Raw genomic sequence first — 21,065 nt, 5'->3', positions numbered from 1 at the left:
CAAATAACTAATATGATCCTGAACAGAAGTGTGCGTTCTATCCCAACCATTATCAATGGACCAGAGGTCATCTCGTCAGCGTCAGACAAGGCCAAACTATTTGCAAAGAACTTTGCAGCTAATTCTACCCTATGCGACGAAGGCCATCAACTCCCCATATTTCCTCCTATAACACAGAACAAGCTAGGTAACATACAAATATCCGTGCATGAGGTCGCTAAGCTAATCAAGAACCTAGATTCCAGTAAAGCAACTGGCCCTGATGGCATCCCAATTATAGTGTTAAAAAAGCTTCAACCAGAACTTGCTCCCATACTTACGAAACTGTTTAAGCGCTGCCTTAAGGAGAAGTGCTTTCCAACTCCCTGAAAGACCTCATCAGTTTGCCCTGTATTTAAGAATTCAGGTGATAAGTCATCTCCCTCTCAGTACAGACCAATAAGTCTCCTGTGTGTTATGAGTAAGTTGCTGGAATCCATATTAAATAGAGAAATAGTCAACCACCCCAGCAGGAATAACTTTCTTAGTGACACACAATATGGTTTCCCCTCTGCAAGATCTACTGCAGATGTGCTGACGGTTATATGCCACAGGATTAGTGAATCTCTTGACAAAGGCTTCCTTTCTAGGGCAATTGTTCTTGACATATCAAAGGCCTTCGACAAGGTATGGCATAAGAGTCTACTTCACAAGATTTCCAGCTACGGTACAACTGGAAATGTTTTCTCAACCATTAAATCATTTCTCTCCGATAGGCTCATAAGAGTAGTGGTAGATGGACAAAAATCGGAGGCCTGCAATATAAATGCTGGAGTCCCTCAGGGGTCAATCATAGGCTCAACTCTCTTCCTGATCTACATCAATGACCTCCCTAAACACATACTTAAATCATTCGTTGACATCTATGCTGATGACACGACCATCTACGGCAACACATCAAAGGCTGTAAATTACAAAGTTCTTTCTGATTCTCTCTCCTCTGATCTCGAGCGCGTGGTTCAGTGGGGGAAAATGTGGCTGGTTACCTTTAATACATCCAAAACCAATCACCTATCCTTACATCATCAACGCTCTGATCCCCATCTGGCATCAATTGTGATGGATGGCTCTCGTCTGGGTGAGGCCCTGTGTTTTGACAAGATTCTGGGTTTGACCTTTACTCCTGATCTGAAATGGAACACGTACATCAAGTTTGTTGCCAAGGTCGCTGGAAAGATAGTGGGATCCTTCTACCACTCCAGAAGATATCTCACTACTGATGCAATTCTCTATCTATATAAAAGCCAAGTACGTCCAAGGATGGAATACTGTTGCCATATCTGGGCAGGAGCTGCTAAAAACAGCCTATCCTGCCTTGACAGAGTACAAAATAGACTTCGTGGCTTAGTGGGGGATGCCCTTTTCTCTACCCTGCAACCTCTCTCCCACAGAAGAGACGTTGCAAGCCTATCCTTGTTTTATCGTTATTTCCATGGCAGGTGCTCGTCTGAACTCCAATCTCTGGTCCCCCCTCGCCAATCTTTCATGAAAAACACCCGTCTAGCCGAATCCACTGTGAAAAATTTCCCCCACTCTTTATCTGTGCCTAAATCAAAACGTGGATTCCATGAACAAAGCTTCTTTCTTAGAACTGCACGCCTGTGAAACTCTGTTCCGTCTGCCTGCTTCCCACCTGACTACAACTTGGATGTCTTCAAGTCCAATGTTAACAAATTCCTAATGAACCGCCCCCTTAAGTAACCACTTCATCAAATCTCCACACTAACGTAATGTACTTGCAATAACCCTTATCCCTGAGTGGCTTCCGGGCCTTGATAAGTGGTGATCACTGTGTAAAAAAAAAAAATATATATATATATATATATATATATATATATATATATATATATTTCCCCAAAACCTCTGGCCTTGATGAAGGGGAGAAACAAAACTTGCTGCTATTCATACAAATGATCTGAAATGACAGCAATGGGAGACTTGATTCCAAATATTTCTCATATGTCATATCTCCCCTCTTTTAGAAATAGGGTACGATTATGAATACCTCCAATATCAAATAATCCTTATACACTGTGAAATTCATGTTATCTATGAAAACCAAAGAGGGGAGGTATAACATATGTGAAATATTTTGAATCACGTCTCCCCTGGCTGGTATTTCAGATCATTTAAAACCATAGCAGCAAGTCTGGCCTTGATGGAGGGGCGACTAAAACCTATAAGCCTGACGAATTCTCATGAGAATGAAATGCAGAATATTCTGTGTAGCTTAATTGCATATATCTATTTCCTTATTTTTCTTATTTTCCTATTTTTATTAACTTACTATATATATATATATATATATATATATATATATATATATATATATATATATATATATATACAGGGTGACCCAAAATAACAGAGGACATTCAATTGTTTTTCTGAGCATTTTACAGTCAACGGAGAAAAAAAGGCCAAAGACCCTAGTGTTTTAATGTGATGTTTTGAATATAATAAACTAGTTATGACCAAAGTTTCATTTCATCCGGACAAAACACTAAGAAATGGGGCCTAATTGCTTGATTGTCTCCCCTGTGGCCATACACAATATTTTATTCAAAACAAGGAATAAGAGAAAAAGTTGAGAAAAATTCCTTATTCCATGGAATTTCAAAGATAGGCTCTTCTCCTCAAAGGAAAAAGCATTAGCAAAAGGAATATATAGATAAAAAATTAATTTTGCTTGTTAGCACAATTTTTGAAAAGTTTTTAAAGGAAAGTAAAAGTTTATAGGAAAAAAAAAATACTCAGCAATGTCCAATAATTAGTGTTGCAGAAATCCAGTGAGAATGTGAGGTTCGTATTGGGTAGATCCAACAAGAGATGAAAACAGGTGTTCTTTAAAAATATTCAAGGAAAAATACAAAAAAATGAAATATTCTTGTAGATGAGTCTTGTGTTGAAGAGTGGGGGTAAAAACCATTCCATGGAAGATAGATGTTTAAGCATAGATCAGCGCATGATGACTTAAATTGATCTCAGTTTCAATGCTGCAATGTGGTGGAGGGTCAATTTTGGTGTTGGGCATTATAAGTACCAATGGTCAAGAGCCTATAGTTCACTTGCAAGGTCGAATTAATTCAACTAAGTACATTAATATGTTGACTGAGCATTTTCTACCCTACTTTGGTCGGAATTTGGATGATAATCCCATCTTCCTGCAGGATAATGCTCCCATTCACACAGTTGGCAATGTCAAGAGGTTCCTGGAAGAGCGTGGTATTCCGTGTTTGGATTGGCCTGCACAATCTCAGACCTTAATCCTATCGAAAACGTATGGCATTACATCAAGCAACAGCTACGCAATAATAAAATTCAAAATTTGAAAGAACTTTGGACAAAAATTAAAGAAAAGTTTGATGCCCTTTCCCCGGAGTATTGCTGCAGTCTAATTCAAGGAATTCCCAAAAGATTGCAGGCTGTCAAATTGCATAAGGACTATCCTACTAAATATTAATTGGTTCATTGTGTTCCTGTTGTATTTGTGTTGCATTAATGTCCTAAAGTTACATTTAAATAACAATTTTCCATTGTGATGACTTTCTTTTTTCCTCCTGAATTTGAAGTCATTTTTTTTTAGATTGATATGAACACTAGAATATTTCAATTAAAAGTCAAATATGAACAGATAAAATTGTAGAAGAATAAAAGGCCAATTAAATGAGGTATAGTTTGATTAAACAGTTGCATTAAATTTAGCTTAAATTTTCAGGTTTTGAAAAAAATTATAAGTGCGAACTTTCTTTTTGCCGCCTCTGTGTGTGTATATATATATATATATATATATATATATATATATATATATATATATATATATACTTACACACATAAATATATGTATGCATATATATATATATATATATATATATATATATATATATATATATATATATATATATATATATACTCGTAACCAAAGAATAACTAGACCAATGATTATAATTTCAGATTGCAGAACATGTTCAGAAACGACGAAAGTCCACACCTGGGGCAGTTTTATTTAAAAATTTGGGATCAGCAAAAACGAGATTCTCATGGTTTGTAATTTTATCTTTATTAAGTATCGAATCTCTCTCTTTCTCTTTCTCTTTCTCTTTCTCTTCCTTTTTTTCTTCCTTTCTCTCTCTCTCTCTCTCTCTCTCTCTTTCTCTCTCTCTCTTTCTTAATTCATATTCTAGTCTGTTTGTTTGTTTGTACACAATAACGTCATAAATGGCGTCATATATATATATATATTTATATATATATATATATATATATATATATATATATATATATATATATGACGTCATAGAAGCTGACGTCATATGGATATATGACGTCATACAAGGGGAGCAAAAATTCCCCGAGCAACGTCGGATCTCCTTACTAATATTTATATGTGCGTGTGTGTCTTCATCAACGTTTCTTTATTTCGAGACAAAGACGAAACTTTGATGAACACATAACTCGATTTGTTCCTTTTTATTCTTTCTCTCTCTCTCTCTCTCTCTCTCTCTCTCTCTATATATATATATATATATATATATATATATATATATATATATATATATATATATATAAAGGTTTTTAGTGGTACAATTTTATATTAAAGTTTTAAAAGGATAAGCGGAGTCGTTATTGGAATTATGAGGAAGATCAATGGGGGGTGGGAACTAGACACGAAAAAAATAGTCAAACGACTATTCGACTAAAAAAAAAAAAAAGGACCTAGAAGTACCTTTCGTCCGACACTTTTCAAGAGATTACGTCAGTGGCGATTAAAATAAAGCAATTCATACATAATTGAAAATGGAGCAAAGGGAGGGGTGAAATAAAAAAAAAAATTATAAAACTACACGGGGTGAATTAAATGAATGAATAACCCGTGATATATCGTCCATATTTCAGAACCTAGGATGCAATAAAAAAAAAATCTAATTTACCTGCAAATTAGTGCAGAAACAAGAAATAATGATGCAATGTAGGCATATTTTTTGTGGTTAATTAGAGCTCTTTAAACAGGTCTAATTTATGTGACAGCTCCTTTTGCTAACAGACCGATGGTCTGCACATTAGTACAGTTACGGCCTCCAAAATATTGAGATGCTGTTTGGGACGAGCCTTGTGTACAATGTGAAAACAGGCATCCGCATACGCTTCACCACATGCTTTATTGTCATACAAGTATGCACCAATTGATGACTCATGAATAGGTGAGTGCCCTGATGTGCTCTGTAAATGCCCGGCTGTGTTCTGTGAACGCCCGGATTTGTTCAACAATGTGTTTATTCTAGACTCCCTGGACTTTCGAAAACACGCAGGGACATGCTGTGCCAATCTGACCCCCAGCCGTTGAAACGTACGACCCACATAGTCAGCATCACATTGACATTTAAATTGATATACAACTAAACTTTTTTGTAGTGTAGGAAGTGCATCTTTCTTAAAAGCTGGGAAGGCAGTTTTAGTGCCGAACACCACGCGAGGCTGCACCGCATAGAAACAGTGAGATACAACCGAAATAATTTTATCGACAAACCCTTTACTGATAGTACCAATATAAGGGAGTTTCAAATAAACTGGACACGTACCCCTCCACCGTACTGTATACCGATTACTCTATGGCTGACTGGGATAGCTTCCATACATTCATATCTGATTTACCTCTGCATTCCATGTTTAAAAAGGATGTGTCCTCTATAGTATCAGATCTGACCGAATGGTTAATTATAGGCATAGACTAATTCATACCATCTAAAAAATTCCAACAAAAACCTAACAGCCAGCCATGGTTCTCCCCAGAATGTGCTGCTGCTATCGCGCACAGAAATCACTTTTTCCATAACTACGAATGTAATAGATGCTTTCAGAAACGCCAGCAACCACTGTAAAAGAGTAATAAAAAATGCAAGAGAGCTATATGCTCAGTCTGTTAAATCCAAGGTAGCTGATCAGCGGCTTGGTTCCCACCAGTTTTGGCAAAAGAATCCCAAACTTATATACAGGCCTGTAAATATCGGTTTCCTGTATATAGTTGTACTAAACCGATTTCAAAGGATTTCAAAAAAAAAAAATAAATAAATAAATTTTTTTTTAAATATGAGGGTTTTTTTTTATAAAGAAAATCATTTTTAAGCAAATTTGAGTTTCCTCCCCCTTGTTAAGAATGGCTTTCTAAAATCTCAATTTAGAGTTATCTCCCTTGTTTCTTCAGTTTGTTTTCAAGCTTTAACATAAAACTAAACTGCAACGTAACCTTAGCTACTTATATTTTCTCTACCGCTCTCCCTCGACCCAGGGCAGTACTTTAATCCACCAAATCTCTGACAGCATAGATACAGCACTCTCCCTAGATACTAACATGCGAGTACATGTATTTGATGATTTTAATGTCCACCATAGTAATTGACTTGGTTTCTCTACTTATACAGACCCAGCTGGTAGCATAACACATAGCTTCTTTATATCTCATTCCCTATCACAGACAGTTACATTTCCGATGAGTCTCAACAGGACAAAAGACTTCCAGATTTATTTCTGATCACAGTTCTCAATGATTGTGTAACAAATGTCCATAGCCCACACGTGATTATCACTTGTGATAATTGTACCTATTTACTATGCCTCCCCACGGGACAGAGTTAGACACCAGGGTCGTTTTTTAACGTGGAGAAAAGGTACAAAAATAAAAAATTGTCTCAGTCGTGAAGGACTGTTCCTCTACCGAAAGAGAACAAGAAATGGAAGTGCAGCATCTGAAGAACAGATACTACACTTTGATTTTTTGGATTTATTGTCTCCCCCACCGAGCAAATTAGGCACAAGGCCGATTTTTAAAGTGAGGAGTGAAGGGGAAATGGGGACCAACTCCCCGGGGAGTAGGGGAGCTGGATAGTGGCAATTGGTATGAAGGGTTGCCCCTACATTGACCAAGGTCTTGCATGTGGGGTTTCCCCCACATATGGTCTTTGCTTGCAGTTTGTATTTATTTGCTTCCCCACTGAGCAAATTAGGCACAAGGCCGTTTTTTAATGCGGAGAGAGAGGGAGGGGGGAGAGAAAAGGGGACCAGCTCCCAATGGGTGGGAAATGGGAGCTGGATAGTGACAATTGGTATGAAGGGTTGCCCCTACATTGACCAGGGTCTGATATGTCGAGTTACCCCCACATATGGTCTTTGCTTGCAGTATCTGCCGGAACAGATTGTATTTATTTGCTTCCCCACTGAGCAAATTAGGCACAAGGCCGTTTTTTAATGTGGAGAGAGAGGAAGGGGGAGGGAAAGGGGGGACCAGCTCCCGAGAGGTGGGAAATGGGAGCTGGATAGTAACTGTTGGTCTGTAGGGTGATCCCTACATTGAACAAGGTCAGATATGTGGGGTTACCCCCATATATGGTCTTTGCTGGTCTTTGCTTGCAGCATCTACACTTTGATCTTGAATTGTAGACATCACTCTAAACTCTTGATCTAAATAAGAAGACTGATTGGGAGGCCATCAGAAACACTCCATGGTATAGTATCTTTTCTCTTTCTGCCGAACAGTGTGCAAATGAGACTACTAAATGGTTCAAAGCAGCAATTGAAGCACACGTCCCCACATGGAAGTAGTTTATCCGACCACATTGTTCACCTATGATTGTGCAACTTCTATCGCTCAAAGGCAGTATGCATTCTGCGGACTTATCCGACATAAGTCTAATACAAATAGGCAAAATCTTAATTGTAAGAGAGGAATAGCCACAGTCAAGAGAGACATTCCAAAGTCATCAGAAAATACATTAAGTCACAGAAATTACGAACTCGTGATTTCTGCAATATTTATAACAGTGTAGTAAATAATGAACAAGCGACAATTCCAGATTTGATTTGAGATTGTTTGTACAGCAACTGAAAAAGCAAATTTGCTTGCCTGTTAGTCAATATAAACTCCAAAACAATTTGTTGAACTTTACATCATCCTGATAAGTTTTCGCTTAAAGAATTAATCTCATTCTCTTCGTTTAATAGTAAAATCACTAATTTAATTTTTTTTTTTTTAATTCAATTTTCACCCCAAACAAGGCACAGTGCCACTTTGAAGCAGGGGGCTACTATCAGGGACTTAATTATCGGGGTCATTATGAAGGGAGATGAGTAGAAAGATGTTTGTTAACATTACACTTGAACTTCTGCATATCATTGCAGTTGGGAAAGCAGAATCCCGGAAGGGAGTTCCAAAGACCCGCAGTTCTGGGGAAGAAACTATTGGAGTAAAAGGCTTTCTTGCACCTAGGGATCTCTACTGTAAAGGGATGAAACTTAGTAGCTTGTCGGGTTTGTCGGGAGTAGTTACGTCGGGGAGGTACAAGTGTTTGCAGTTCGTCAGAGCATTCACAATTAAAATACAAGAAAAGCAGTGCTCGTTGTAATGTATATATACTAACGAATTCAAACTGATAAGAATATTCCATTGGCGTTCCCTTTGAAAGTTTGTACATTTCAACATTTTCAAGCATTCATAAGCTACATTTACCATCCAAATGAATGTTTTGACGATGATACTTACGAATTTTAAAAGGCGAACCATTATAAGGTATATATATCTTTGTTAAATTTTCTTAAAAACATCTTATTTTATCCTTAAATTTAAACGCAATTTAACTTTATGATTTTATTCTAATTTTTATTTTCAATTTATCTTACTTTGTTTATCAAGATAAAAAAAAAAAACTAACTATTTTCCTTCATATTTAAATATTTTCCGGATACATCTGCCTTACTTAAAAAATGCTAGGTTTATTTTTGGTGTCTTTAAAAAAAACACCCAATATCTTTGCTGGTGAGGAGACTTTGTTTAAAAAAACTATATGTTAAAATTATTGTCAATGACTTAGTGTATATATCAATAAAACATCGTTTCTGAAACGATCGTACAATTTATTGGTTTTGTTTTGTTCCTCCTTATGAAACCGATTTTTAATTTTTGATTTTTAATTTCAATTATAAATTATCAATCATCTTACTAAATATATATATATATATATATATATATATATATATATATATATATATACTCAGCTGCAAATCACATGTTAATATCTTGAACACATACACATATGCATGCATATACATAGACACGCATACCTGTACACATGTTCATGTATACACCTCTCACTTGGGAGTATGCACATCATGTCTATCTGATGCATGCATGCATACACACTTAATAACCTCAAAATGACCATATCATCAAGTGCAGTTTTATTTCATTATCTTTAATATCTTGATATGGTTTATTCAAGGCGGACAAAATTAGATATGTTTCATTTAGACTGTATGTGGACAGCAAATATTTCTTCTGATGTGTTTGCAGTCATTAAAGACTTCAAATTTCAAGTTCACATATTTATTTGGAAACACTATTCATTGCACAATCTGGACTTTTTCCATATTGCAAAACGCCCCACTCCTAGAAACAAGTTTGTTGTAATATTTTTTACATAGATTTGGACGATTATATTTATAGCCAGGGATGGCAAGAACGAATCAATCAGATACCAAAATGGCTGTACAAAAAAATTATTATATATATATATATATATATATATATATATATATATATATATATATATAAAGCAACCAATGAAGTTTTAATGGGGTTATAACAAAAGTGTTCAATACTGAAATAGGGCAAGATATACTTTTTATTTGTTTTACATGAATATTAATATGTCACTACACATTCATGAGCATGTTTCAGTCAACCAGTTAAAAGTTCATAAACATAAAGATTATAGACTAGACTGTTGTATAAGCAATATCGCCTGAGGAGATCTCTACTTATTCGTTAAAGCTTCATTGGTTGTTTTATCTCTGACAAAGATTAACCTGGAATTATAAATATTTTACTATGATCTGATGGGTTTTTTTCTGGAAGCATTGATTTACCCTGGACATATATAACTTTGTTTGCAGTTTCTTTCAGTGCATTAACCTGCAAAATTTATTGTATATTTTGCAAACCTCTTTCCTCTGGTGAGAAAAATTGCATTTTGTGAAACTCTGCGGCATAAGGTCTTTCAATTTTATTTGTATTCCTTGTCAGATAATAAAAATTTTGTATACCTTTCTTGCAGGTTCTTAATGTTTTTGTTTTTGTCAGATAATAAAAAATTTGTATACCTTTCTTGTAGGTTCTTAATGGGTTTTTTTTTTTTAAATTTGAATTAATTTTCAATAATAAGATTGTTCTATATATATATATATACATATATATATATATATATATATATATATATATATAAATATATATATATATATATATTGTTTTAACAAAATCAAGACATCAAGTAATAGAATGATAGCAACAAATAGTGTATTTCATCGTTAGTTACAATTGTTTCAAGACTATTCAGACAAATTTATACATTATGTCGTTTGAAAATTTTCACAAGAACAGCATTTCGTCAGACGTATAGCATAAAAAACACTTTAACAATGAACAGAATTGAGTCCATTTTCCTAATGTGGAAAAAACATGGGAAAATATTTTACCTGCATCTCATCCTTCCAAAGTTTTTTTAAATATATATATATATATATATATATATATATATATATATATATATATATATATATATATATATATATAATTTTTAAAGTATATATATATATATATATATATATATATATATATATATATATAACTACTTCATTTAATCACATAAATTAATATACAAAAGTATAAATCTATGTGTAAACTTTAAGTATTTACTTTAACGGTGCTCAATATGTGGGTAGAGTTAGGTTATAAGTTATCTCTTCTTCTCTATCTTCTCTTCTCTATATAAATAAAATGAACTCATTTTTTCCCGTCGGATTTTGACACTAATAGGATGAAAAATCAAGATATTTCATGCAAATATAATATGCACAAACGGCAGAACAATATCTGAGGTGTGTTATAGGCTTATTATTTCTCAAATTCCTCGATAATCTTAGATTTCTATACTTTTTCTGCTGAGAAGTCACGGCCAAAATCGGTTAAGATCAATGGAAGTGGTAAAATATTTTCTCTCTAATAAATTCCTCCTCCCCCTGCCACCACTTAACACCGTTTGGGGATCGTTCACAAGGAACAGTTGAGAAGAGAACACCGGTTTGGCTTTGTAGTTCTTTCATGTGAAGTTATTTAAAATCACTAAACTAAGCTGCAGTGCTCTGTGGCGTAGTGGTTAGCGTGCTGGACAATTCACGTTATATTTTCACGTTCGCGCCGACCTACCGTAGTCGTTTTTTTTTTGTTTTTTTTTCCTAAACAGCTGGAATGGACTTTTCTTGGTGGCCGAACTGTTAACGTTGCAGATTTTTTTTTTTTTGTTTTTTTTTCACACTTTATTTTCCTACTTTTACTCATGACTCCGGGTTTGATCCTTCCTACTTACCTACCATAACATTTTTTAAAACTCCCCCCCCCCCGTCCCGGAAACAAACACTCGGGCAACGCCGGGTACCCCCGCTAGTAAAATATATATGGCGATTAAGCTATATAGAATATTCCATGTTTCATCCACGCTAGCCTGAGGAATCCTAGCATGGATGAAATGCGGAATATTCTGTGTAGCTTAATCGCCATATATATTGTATAACTTACTTAATCGCCATATATATTGTATAACTTACTTACTATATACACACACATATATATATATATATATATATATATAATTTCTAAAATATATATATATGTATATATTCCTTAAAGATACCACGTTAAAATATTTGCCTTTTATTGGAAACACCCAACACACAATTCCATTAACCCCTAGTGTTGGCATATAAGTATATAACAATTTACCAATTATACTTTTGACAACTTGTGCTTCATCAGCATGTAAAAAAAGAACAAACAATAGGATCCTTCTGGTTAAATTAGCAAGTATAATATCAGAACAGATGTTACACTTTATTCCCAGTCAAAAGATTGTCGACTTACATTTTTTTTTTTTTTTCAGGATGTCAGGTGACAAAGGTTTGGAGCACGATGTCACCAACTTTGCTCGCTATCAGAGTAATATTAAACGTCTTTATATTATGGAAACTGCGGTTCAGCTGACCAACGTAAGTTTGTATATTTACACATATTTTCTTAACTCGAATCTATGTAATAATTTCTATTTAAAAAAGTTTTTTTTTATTGAAATTGTTCCAGACAAAGCATGAAGCCATTTTATGTAAGGAGCTTATGGAATAACAGACAACGAAATGGAGTTTCATTCTATATTCAAAAGCAACTTTATTTGTCATCTTCGTTAGTAGCAACATACAAGAGGGAAACGGAGTTAGTAGCTGGAAGTGTTCTTGTGTGTAAAGATAGATTTAATGTTATGCCAGCTTGTTGAAGGAGAGAATAGTTCTTTATACACGTGTTGTAGCCAGTAATTGTCGGGACAAAGAAGGACGGTTAAAGGAGAAAGAAAGGAAAAGGTATTCAGTGAGTTTACATGTTGTAGTGAGTACTAGAAGCATGTGTTGGTGTATCAACAAGACCACTTCTGCAGCATAATGAAGAAAGTTCACGTGGAAATAAGTGGGTGTTTAAAGACAGCCATGTTAGCTTGTTGTACTCACATTCGTCTGGGGGCAAAGGCCCCATGCCAGGTCTGCTGCCAGCGAAAACCAGGGAGAAAGAGAGTAAGAGTTGCCGATTTCGACTGTTACAAGCTAAAAAATAAAAATAAATAAATAAACAATATTAAAGTTAAAACTTTGCCAGCGATAAGTGTTAGATGGCTAAATTTTGACAAGGAAAACAGCAATTCTTCCCCTTTTGTCAGAAACATCACTCATAGAATTCGAGGACTAAAATTTAAAATAAGGGAAGTGAAAGTTACAAAGTTGTTGAAAATGAACCCATGGTCCACTTTCTAATTTTTTATAATTAGGCAGACTTGGAATTTTTAAGAGATTAAATCCTAGAATCCTTGTAAACAAAACTAAAAATTTGTGAAAATAGAGATTACAGGCCTGAAGATATGGATTTAGAATAGTTTTGATTTTGTGCAGTTAAGCTCCTCCCAATTGAGGAGCTTCAAATGATCTACATTTTCTCATTTTGTTTTTTAGAATCTATATAATTATGAGTCATTTAATTCACTGCAGGAAGTTAGAAGTTAGACATAATGTCAAGTGAGATTTTTAGGCTTTTTTTTTGTGCAAGTGAAGTTACTTCTCTTGAACCAGAGTTATCTACCTTGACCGAATATTATTATTTTAAAAAATTTCTTCAGATTCTATTCTTTTAGAGACCTTGAATGATTATTTAATTTATTAAATTATTAATATTGAAATTCATTGACGCTAATTGGAACAAATTTTGTCCCAAAATAATGTTTTTGCATATTAGGAGAGAGTTTCATGCTTAAATGAGAGTTACCTACCGTTAGTTGAATCTTTAACAATGATACAGATACTCTATTTAAAAAAAAAATAAATATTATTATATTTCAATCCAAACAAGGCACAGTGCCATTGCAACATAAGGATTACTGTGAATTAAGGGTCATATTCATAGGGGCATCCTAAGTGGGGAATTGTGCAGCAAAATACTTGTTCACATTACATTTAAATTTCTGCGTGTTGGTGCAGTCAGATAAACAGGCAGTAAGGAGGGAATTCCAAAGGCAAATCGTCCAAGGAAAGAAGCTATTAAAGTAGAAAGCTCTCCAGCATCTGGAAATCTCTGCAATGAAGGTTTGGGATTTTCCTGCTAGTTAAGTTTGTTGGAAGTATTTATGTTGAAGGAGTACAGGTGGAGTAATTTATTCTATAGAAATACTAAAACAAGCGCATGGACGCAACATTGCAGTGATGGGACAGGGCCTGGAGCTTGACAGGCAGTGCGTAACCTATTAGGTTACAGACTCGTTTTTGTACCACGTTCAAGAGGGAAAGACTGGTGGTTTGTTTATTAGAATGTTCAAATTTTACTTTACGTGATTAGTAAGGCTATGACAACAGCATATTTTTTTCCTTGTTTTGACGAGTGTGTATCCGTTGATATCTTATATGCTTTTATATAGAGTGATGTGGTTCTCGATTGAATCACTGTGTCTAACTCTGTCGGATAATGTACTCGAGAATCAAAACAATGAAAAGAATATTCTGTTGTCATAGCCCTAGTGGTTAGACTCACCGATCAACTATCTATTTTTCATAAGGTGTTCTATCATGCACAACATCATTTTCCAGAAAAATTCCATAAATTCTTTCTTTTATTTGTTTTTCAGTGTGAGCAAACGCATGAACGTTACCTTTTTTTATTTGACGATGTCCTCTTAGTTGCTAAGCAAAAGTAAGTCAAACTTTGACCCTTTTTTTTCTTAAATAATTTTTTTTTTTAAATGTTTGTTAATAAAAAGAGCAAAATATAAAAATGAAAAGAAAATAAACTTTACAAGAATTTATTCATCAGGTTCCTCTATTCATGGAAAGCTTCAACTGTCAACAAACGTATACATTTCAGTGCTTCTGTATTATAATGACGAAAAAAATATTGAATTTCAAGTAAAACAAATGGGATCTAAGTAATTGTGATGTCCCAAATAGTAACATATCCAAACATTACGGAAAACGATCATGTAGAAAAATAATTATTAATGAAAACCTGTTTTCGATAAAGTTTATGTGGGGAATAAATTTTGTCCGACATTTTGAATTACGTTCATCACGTGACGTACACAACAGAACTTAATTAACTCCCCTATCCACTAATGTCTTTTTTTTAGTAAACGTAATATAATGATTCTGCTTCCTTACACAAATTTCTTTTTCCATTAATAATTATTTTTCTACCTCAACGTTTTTCGTAATTTTCGAATATGCTGCTATTTGAGACCTCACAATTACGTAGGTACCATTTGTTTCACTTGAAATTCAATATTTTTTTCGTTTGTATAATATAGAAGCGCCTACATTTCTATGACTCTTCTGGCAACTATCCCAGTAAATCAGCAGTGATAAGGTACATGGACTCTTAGTTTTCTGGCGCTCACTAATGCAAGGGAAATAACTCTCGTTGACTAAACGATTTATAATTTCATTTTTTAATTTTTTTTTCGGAAGAAAATTTGGATGCTAAAACCAACAAAACTTAGAGGAATCGTACTTTTTTTTATGTTGAAAATGCGGCAATAGTTGCAGAGGATTTTTTTTTTAATTTTTTAAATTTAACAAAGTTTATAACATTAATTTTAAAAAAGTATCATTCTTTTTTATTTCGTAATATTTAGTATTGCAAAAAAATAATTTAGAAAAAATATAATTAATATTTCTTATTTTTATTTTTTAAATTTAACAAAGTTTATAACATTAATTAAAAAAAATATTATTCTTTTTTATTTCGTAATATTTAGTATTGCAAAAAAAATAATTTAGAAAAAATATAATTAATATTTTTTATTTTTATTTTTTAAATTTAACAAAGTTTATAACATTAATTAAAAAAATATTATTCTTTTTTATTTCGTAATATTTAGTATTGCAAAAAAATAATTTAGAAAAAATATAATTAATATTTTTTATTTTTATTTTTTAAATTTAACAAAGTTTATAACATTAATTTAAAAAATATTATTCTTTTTTTTTTCGTAATATTTAGTATTGCAAAAAAATAATTTATTATTACAAAAAAAATATCATTAATATTTTTTTTGTAATTTTTTAAATTTAACGAAGTTTATAACATTAATTAAAAAAATATTATTCTTTTTTATTTTGTAATATTTAGTATTGCAAAAAAATAATTTAATATTACAAAAAAAAATATCATTAATATTTTTTTTTGTAATTTTTTAAATTTAACGAAGTTTATAACATTAATTAAAAAAATATTATTCTTTTTTATTTTGTAATATTTAGTATTGCAAAAAAATGATTTAGAAAAAATATAATTAATATTTTTTATTTTTATTTTTTAAATTTAACGAAGTTTATAACATTAATTAAAAAAAATATTATTCTTTTTTATTTCGTAATATTTAGTATTGCAAAAAAATAATTTATTATTACAAAAAAAAATATCATTAATATTTTTTTTTTAATTTTTTAAATTTAACAAAGTTTATAACATTAATTAAAAAAAATATTATTCTTTTTTATTTCGTAATATTTAGTATTGCAAAAAAATAATTTAATATTACAAAATAAATATCATTAATATTTTTTTTAATTTTTTAAATTTAACGAAGTTTATAACATTAATTAAAAAATATTATTCTTTTTTATTTTGCAATATTTAGTATTGCAAAAAAATAATTTAGAAAAAATATAATTAATAATTTTTATTTTTATTTTTTAAATTTAACAAAGTTTATAACATTAATTAAAAAAATATTATTCTTTTTTATTTCGTAATATTTAGTATTGCAAAAAAATAATTTATTATTACAAAAAAAATATAATTAATAATTTTTATTTTTATTTTTTAAATTTAACAAAGTTTATAACATTAATTAAAAAAATATTATTCTTTTTTATTTCGTAATATTTAGTATTGCAAAATAATAATTTATTATTACAAAAAAAAATATCATTAATATTTTTTTTTTAATTTTTTAAATTTAACAAAGTTTATAACATTAATTAAAAAAATATTATTCTTTTTTATTTTGTAATATTTAGTATTGCAAAAAAATAATTTAATATTACAAAAAAAAAAAAATCATTAAAATTTTTTTTGGTTAAAGTTACAACTCAGTCGAGAATTTTTTTTATTTGTTGGCTTCCCATAGCAAAACATTTTCATCATCAAACATTAAACATTAACTGAGCAAACACATAGTTGTGCATTTGTGTGAGCGATCAAAAAAAACAAACAGTTGTCTTTTTTACATACATGCACGGTTGCTAGACTTCATATTTTTTATCGTTGCGTTTCCATGTGTGGGCTGCAGTCCTCTTGTGATTGTTGAACTTCTGTTTAACTCAAAACGAATCTACTCATGCATGGAGACTTAATGGGTTTTCAAAAGTTTTATTTGGAAATTTTCTCCTTGGTGGAAGAAACTACATAAATTATTTCTTACTTAATTTTCTTGCTACTCTTATAATGGTCGATACAGAAGCAGAGTCTTCAGGCAATATCTACTTAGATTTTCTTTACATTTTCCAAAAACATGTCGCCACCCTCGCTTCTCGAGTTCAACTGTTTAGAAACTTTGTTCTTTACCCTGTAATCTGTATGTAATCTGTATTTAATATCATTCAACACCTGTATTCTTAGCGAGTTATGTCTTGGGAATTAAGCCTAAACTCTTTATTTCGATCACACTAGCTGGAGCTGGGTCTGTTTCCTTTTGTTATATTTTGTTGGTGGCTGGTCTTCAAATGTGTTTTTAAGTCTATTTAATTCATAAGAAATCAATCTTTGTTATTTCTTGATTTATACACTCATTGGCGATAATAAAAACACACACAGCTGGTTATAAAAATATTCCATTTATTTGTAAATATAATTTTTCTGTTTTCAAATGACAGTTTGACAAACCCAATGGAGTGCATGACGGGGTTGTTAGTATGCAGAGAAGAATATTTTGCTTAGCATACTCCCCCCATGTGTCTCTCTCGATTTCTCTCCGTCTCTCTCTCTCTCTCTATCTCTTTTTATTGGCCCAGATGACGTCAACACTCCAACCTATATTGTTTAAAAAATGTGGTTATTCACTGACCAGGAATTTTAAATCCTAGAATTTGACCTCCCTTTGACGTCATTTCCTGAGCATTGCATCCAGACTTGTTACCGACTTTTTTTTGACATCACTCGCTGGGGATTCTGGATTATCCAACACATTTGCTGCCAGGTTATCCTGACATGAACTTATATAACCCTCGCCAAAATTCGTACTAGTTAACTTAATCTTACTTACTGGCATAGGGTTCCAATATATATACATGGCAGCTTCCTTCAATCTTGACATACTATGGATACCAACTGTTCAGGATGACTGAAAATAATGCAGAGATAAGCAGAGAGCACATACAGCACATAGAATTCCCAAATGGTCACCCATCTGGTACTAGCCAGGCTCAATGTTGCTCAACTTTGGTGATCTGATGAGAATCTGTGTGTCGATATGATTATGCTGTATATGATGCCGTGTCAATATGATTATGCCGAGGAATAGAAAGGATACGAAAAAGAGAAAAGGGGAATATGATCTACTATTCATAAACCAAATGAAGGTAAAAAGTAGACAAGAACATAGCCATTGTTTTTTTTAACGCTCATGCTTACATTATTAAATATGGAAAAATAAATAACTTACTTTTGTTTTTATTGTTCTACACGCTACTGTATAATATATAGACTTGCTTAGATAAATATTTTTTACAGTTTTAAAAAAAGGGCTAGAATTATATGATGGTGTCTTCATTCATGCTGAACGCCCACAGAATGCCCAGCAGCAATATACTACATATGAAAGATGCCGCTGTGGAATTTCCACAGGTCCCGCTAGTAATTGATTAATGAAATATCCTTTTCTAAAACCAATATGCAAATATCAGGAAGTTTCGTTGTATGTTTTTATGACTTCACAGGCCGAAAGCAGGCTCAAGGCATTTTCATGAATAGTGACGACGGAGAAGTGCTCATAAAGCCAATTAATTCACGATGGCTCTGGGTGTAAGACGTTATTAATAGGCCAAAGCTGTTGAGGAAGTTCTGCATGGCTGGGCTTATCGCTCCACTGGTCTCTGAGAATCTGAGGCAAACATCATCAATTCAGAAATTGACTCGCATAAAATTGAGAAATTTTTACTTTTATTGCTAGGTTATGATTGTTTGTTAAAGTGCATATATATATATATATATATATATATATATATATATATATATACATATATAGTAATTTATAAAATATATATGGCGATTAAGCTACACTGAATATTCTGCGTTTCATCCAACTATAGGATTCGTCAGGCTTATGCGCATAAGCCTGACGAATCCTATAGTTGGATGAAATGCAGAATATTCAGTGTAGCTTAATCGCCATATATATTTTATAAATTACTAACTAGCTCTACCTACGTATTGAGCACTTTTGAAGTAAATACTTAAAGTTTACGCATAAATCTATACTTTCGTATATTAAATTTATGTGAATAAATGAAGTAGTTATACATATATATATGTATATATGTATGTATATATATATATATATACATATATAGATATATATACATACATATATATATATAAATAAAATGTATATGTATATATATATAAATATATAATATATATATATAATATATATATATATATAATATATATATAATATATAATATATATATAATATATATATATATAAAATATATATATATATATATATATAAAATATATATATATATATATAAAATATATATATATATATAAAATATATATATATAAAATATATATATATATAATATATATATATATAAAATATATATATATATAATATATATATATATATAAAATATATATATAAAATATATACATATATATATATATATATATATATATCCAGCATGCATGTTGGGCATAATCATGTTGACACACCGGTTCTCGTAAGATCATCGAAGTTAAGCAATGTTGATCCTGGCTAGTACCAGATGGGTGACCATTTGGGAAATCTAGGCGCTGTATGTGCTTTCTGCTTATGTGCATTTGTTCCGAGTCGTCCTAAACCTCCACTTGCCATTGGTATTCAACAATGTCGACTCAGGAGTGGTGTGGTTGGCAACTCTTGCCACAAAAATTTCACGTGCACACACCCTTACAGTAGGTATCCATAGTCTGTCAAGACTTAAGGAAGCCTTTTTTTTTTTTTTGTATTTTTTATATGTATCCAGCGATATTCGCCCAAGGCGAGTTGGACAGGTTGCCTCTGAAGGAGGAAGTGTTTAAGGAATATCAAATTCGCAAACAGTCTGCAGTCACATTTATTTCCTGATTAAGGGAGATGACGACATTATGTTTTTGCTTATTTTGTAGGAAGGTGACAACTTCCTCCAATATACAGTGTCTGGTATTTCCAGATTGTCACCCATTTTGTACTGATCAGACTCAATGATGCTTAAACATCGCAAACAAGGCACCGTGCCACTAAGTCGTATAGAGCCACTATTTAGGACTAGATTTGCAGGGAAACTATGTAGGGAGTTGAACAGCGAGATGATTGTTCGTATTAGACTTGAACTTCTGCGTGTCAGTACAGTCAGGGAAGCTGAGACCCGGGAAGGAATTCTAAAGTCCAGTAGTTCGAAGGAAGAAGCTATTTGAGTGGAAGGCTTTTCTATCATCTAGGGATTCGTTTTCCCTTTGTGTCTGTTGTAGAAGATAATGTCATCAGAAAATATACCCATCTCAGAGACAATTTTATCAGGGAGGTCATTTATCAATATCAGGAATAATAAAGGTCCAAGGGTTGACCCCTGTGGCATACCCACATCTAATATATAAACGGCTATATGTCTGTCTGTCCGTGGGTCTGTCTGTCTGTCTCAATAGTTTCAAACTTTATCTCCCCTGACAAATGATTGGATTTTTTTACCGACCGTTCTTTCATACGTTTGTAGCTGGTTAAAATTGTTTTTAAGGGGTCAAAAACGGGTCAAAATTGAAAAAATCGTTAAGCAGTTTGTACGTTCATCTTAGTTTATTTTTAATTTTTAATCAGTTAATAACCGTGTCACATTGGTACAGTGGTAACGTCAACAGCTTTGAATGCTACAGTTTTGGTTTCGATTCTAGCTGATGGCACCTAAATACTTTTTTTTTTTTTTTTCACTTTTGAAATCACGACTCTTTAATAATATTATATATGAAATCTGGACAAATTAAAATATCATATTTAAGCGTATTTTATTCCCGAGCAAAGCCGGGCGAGCTGGGCGAGGTGGGCGAGCCGAGCGCCCCCCCCCCCCGCTAGTTATATCTAAAATTAGAGTTCATGAGAAAAATTTTAGACCTTGTTTACAACAAAGTTATGCATGAAATGCTTATTATTTTGAATTAATGC

General features: G+C 32.4%; 1 protein-coding gene across 2 annotated transcripts in view; it reads left to right on the top strand.

Annotated features, from left to right (window-relative positions):
• Positions 1–21,065, top strand: part of LOC145248219 (uncharacterized) — a 501,013-nt gene that overhangs the window by 426,630 nt on the left and 53,318 nt on the right. For both annotated transcript variants that reach the window (XM_080110085.1, XM_080110086.1), the window contains 3 exons: positions 3,994–4,082; positions 12,021–12,126; positions 14,295–14,359. In XM_080110085.1, the coding sequence (XP_079966211.1) occupies positions 3,994–4,082; positions 12,021–12,126; positions 14,295–14,359 (260 nt within the window). The remainder of the gene's footprint in view (positions 1–3,993; positions 4,083–12,020; positions 12,127–14,294; positions 14,360–21,065) is intronic.

Source organism: Euprymna scolopes, chromosome 26 (assembly GCF_053919585.1).
Source record: "Euprymna scolopes isolate OS-2025 chromosome 26, ASM5391958v1, whole genome shotgun sequence".
Lineage (NCBI taxonomy): Eukaryota > Metazoa > Mollusca > Cephalopoda > Sepiida > Sepiolidae > Euprymna > Euprymna scolopes.
The sequence above is the reverse complement of the archived record's forward strand: the minus strand, read 5'-3'. Positions and strand labels throughout refer to the sequence as shown.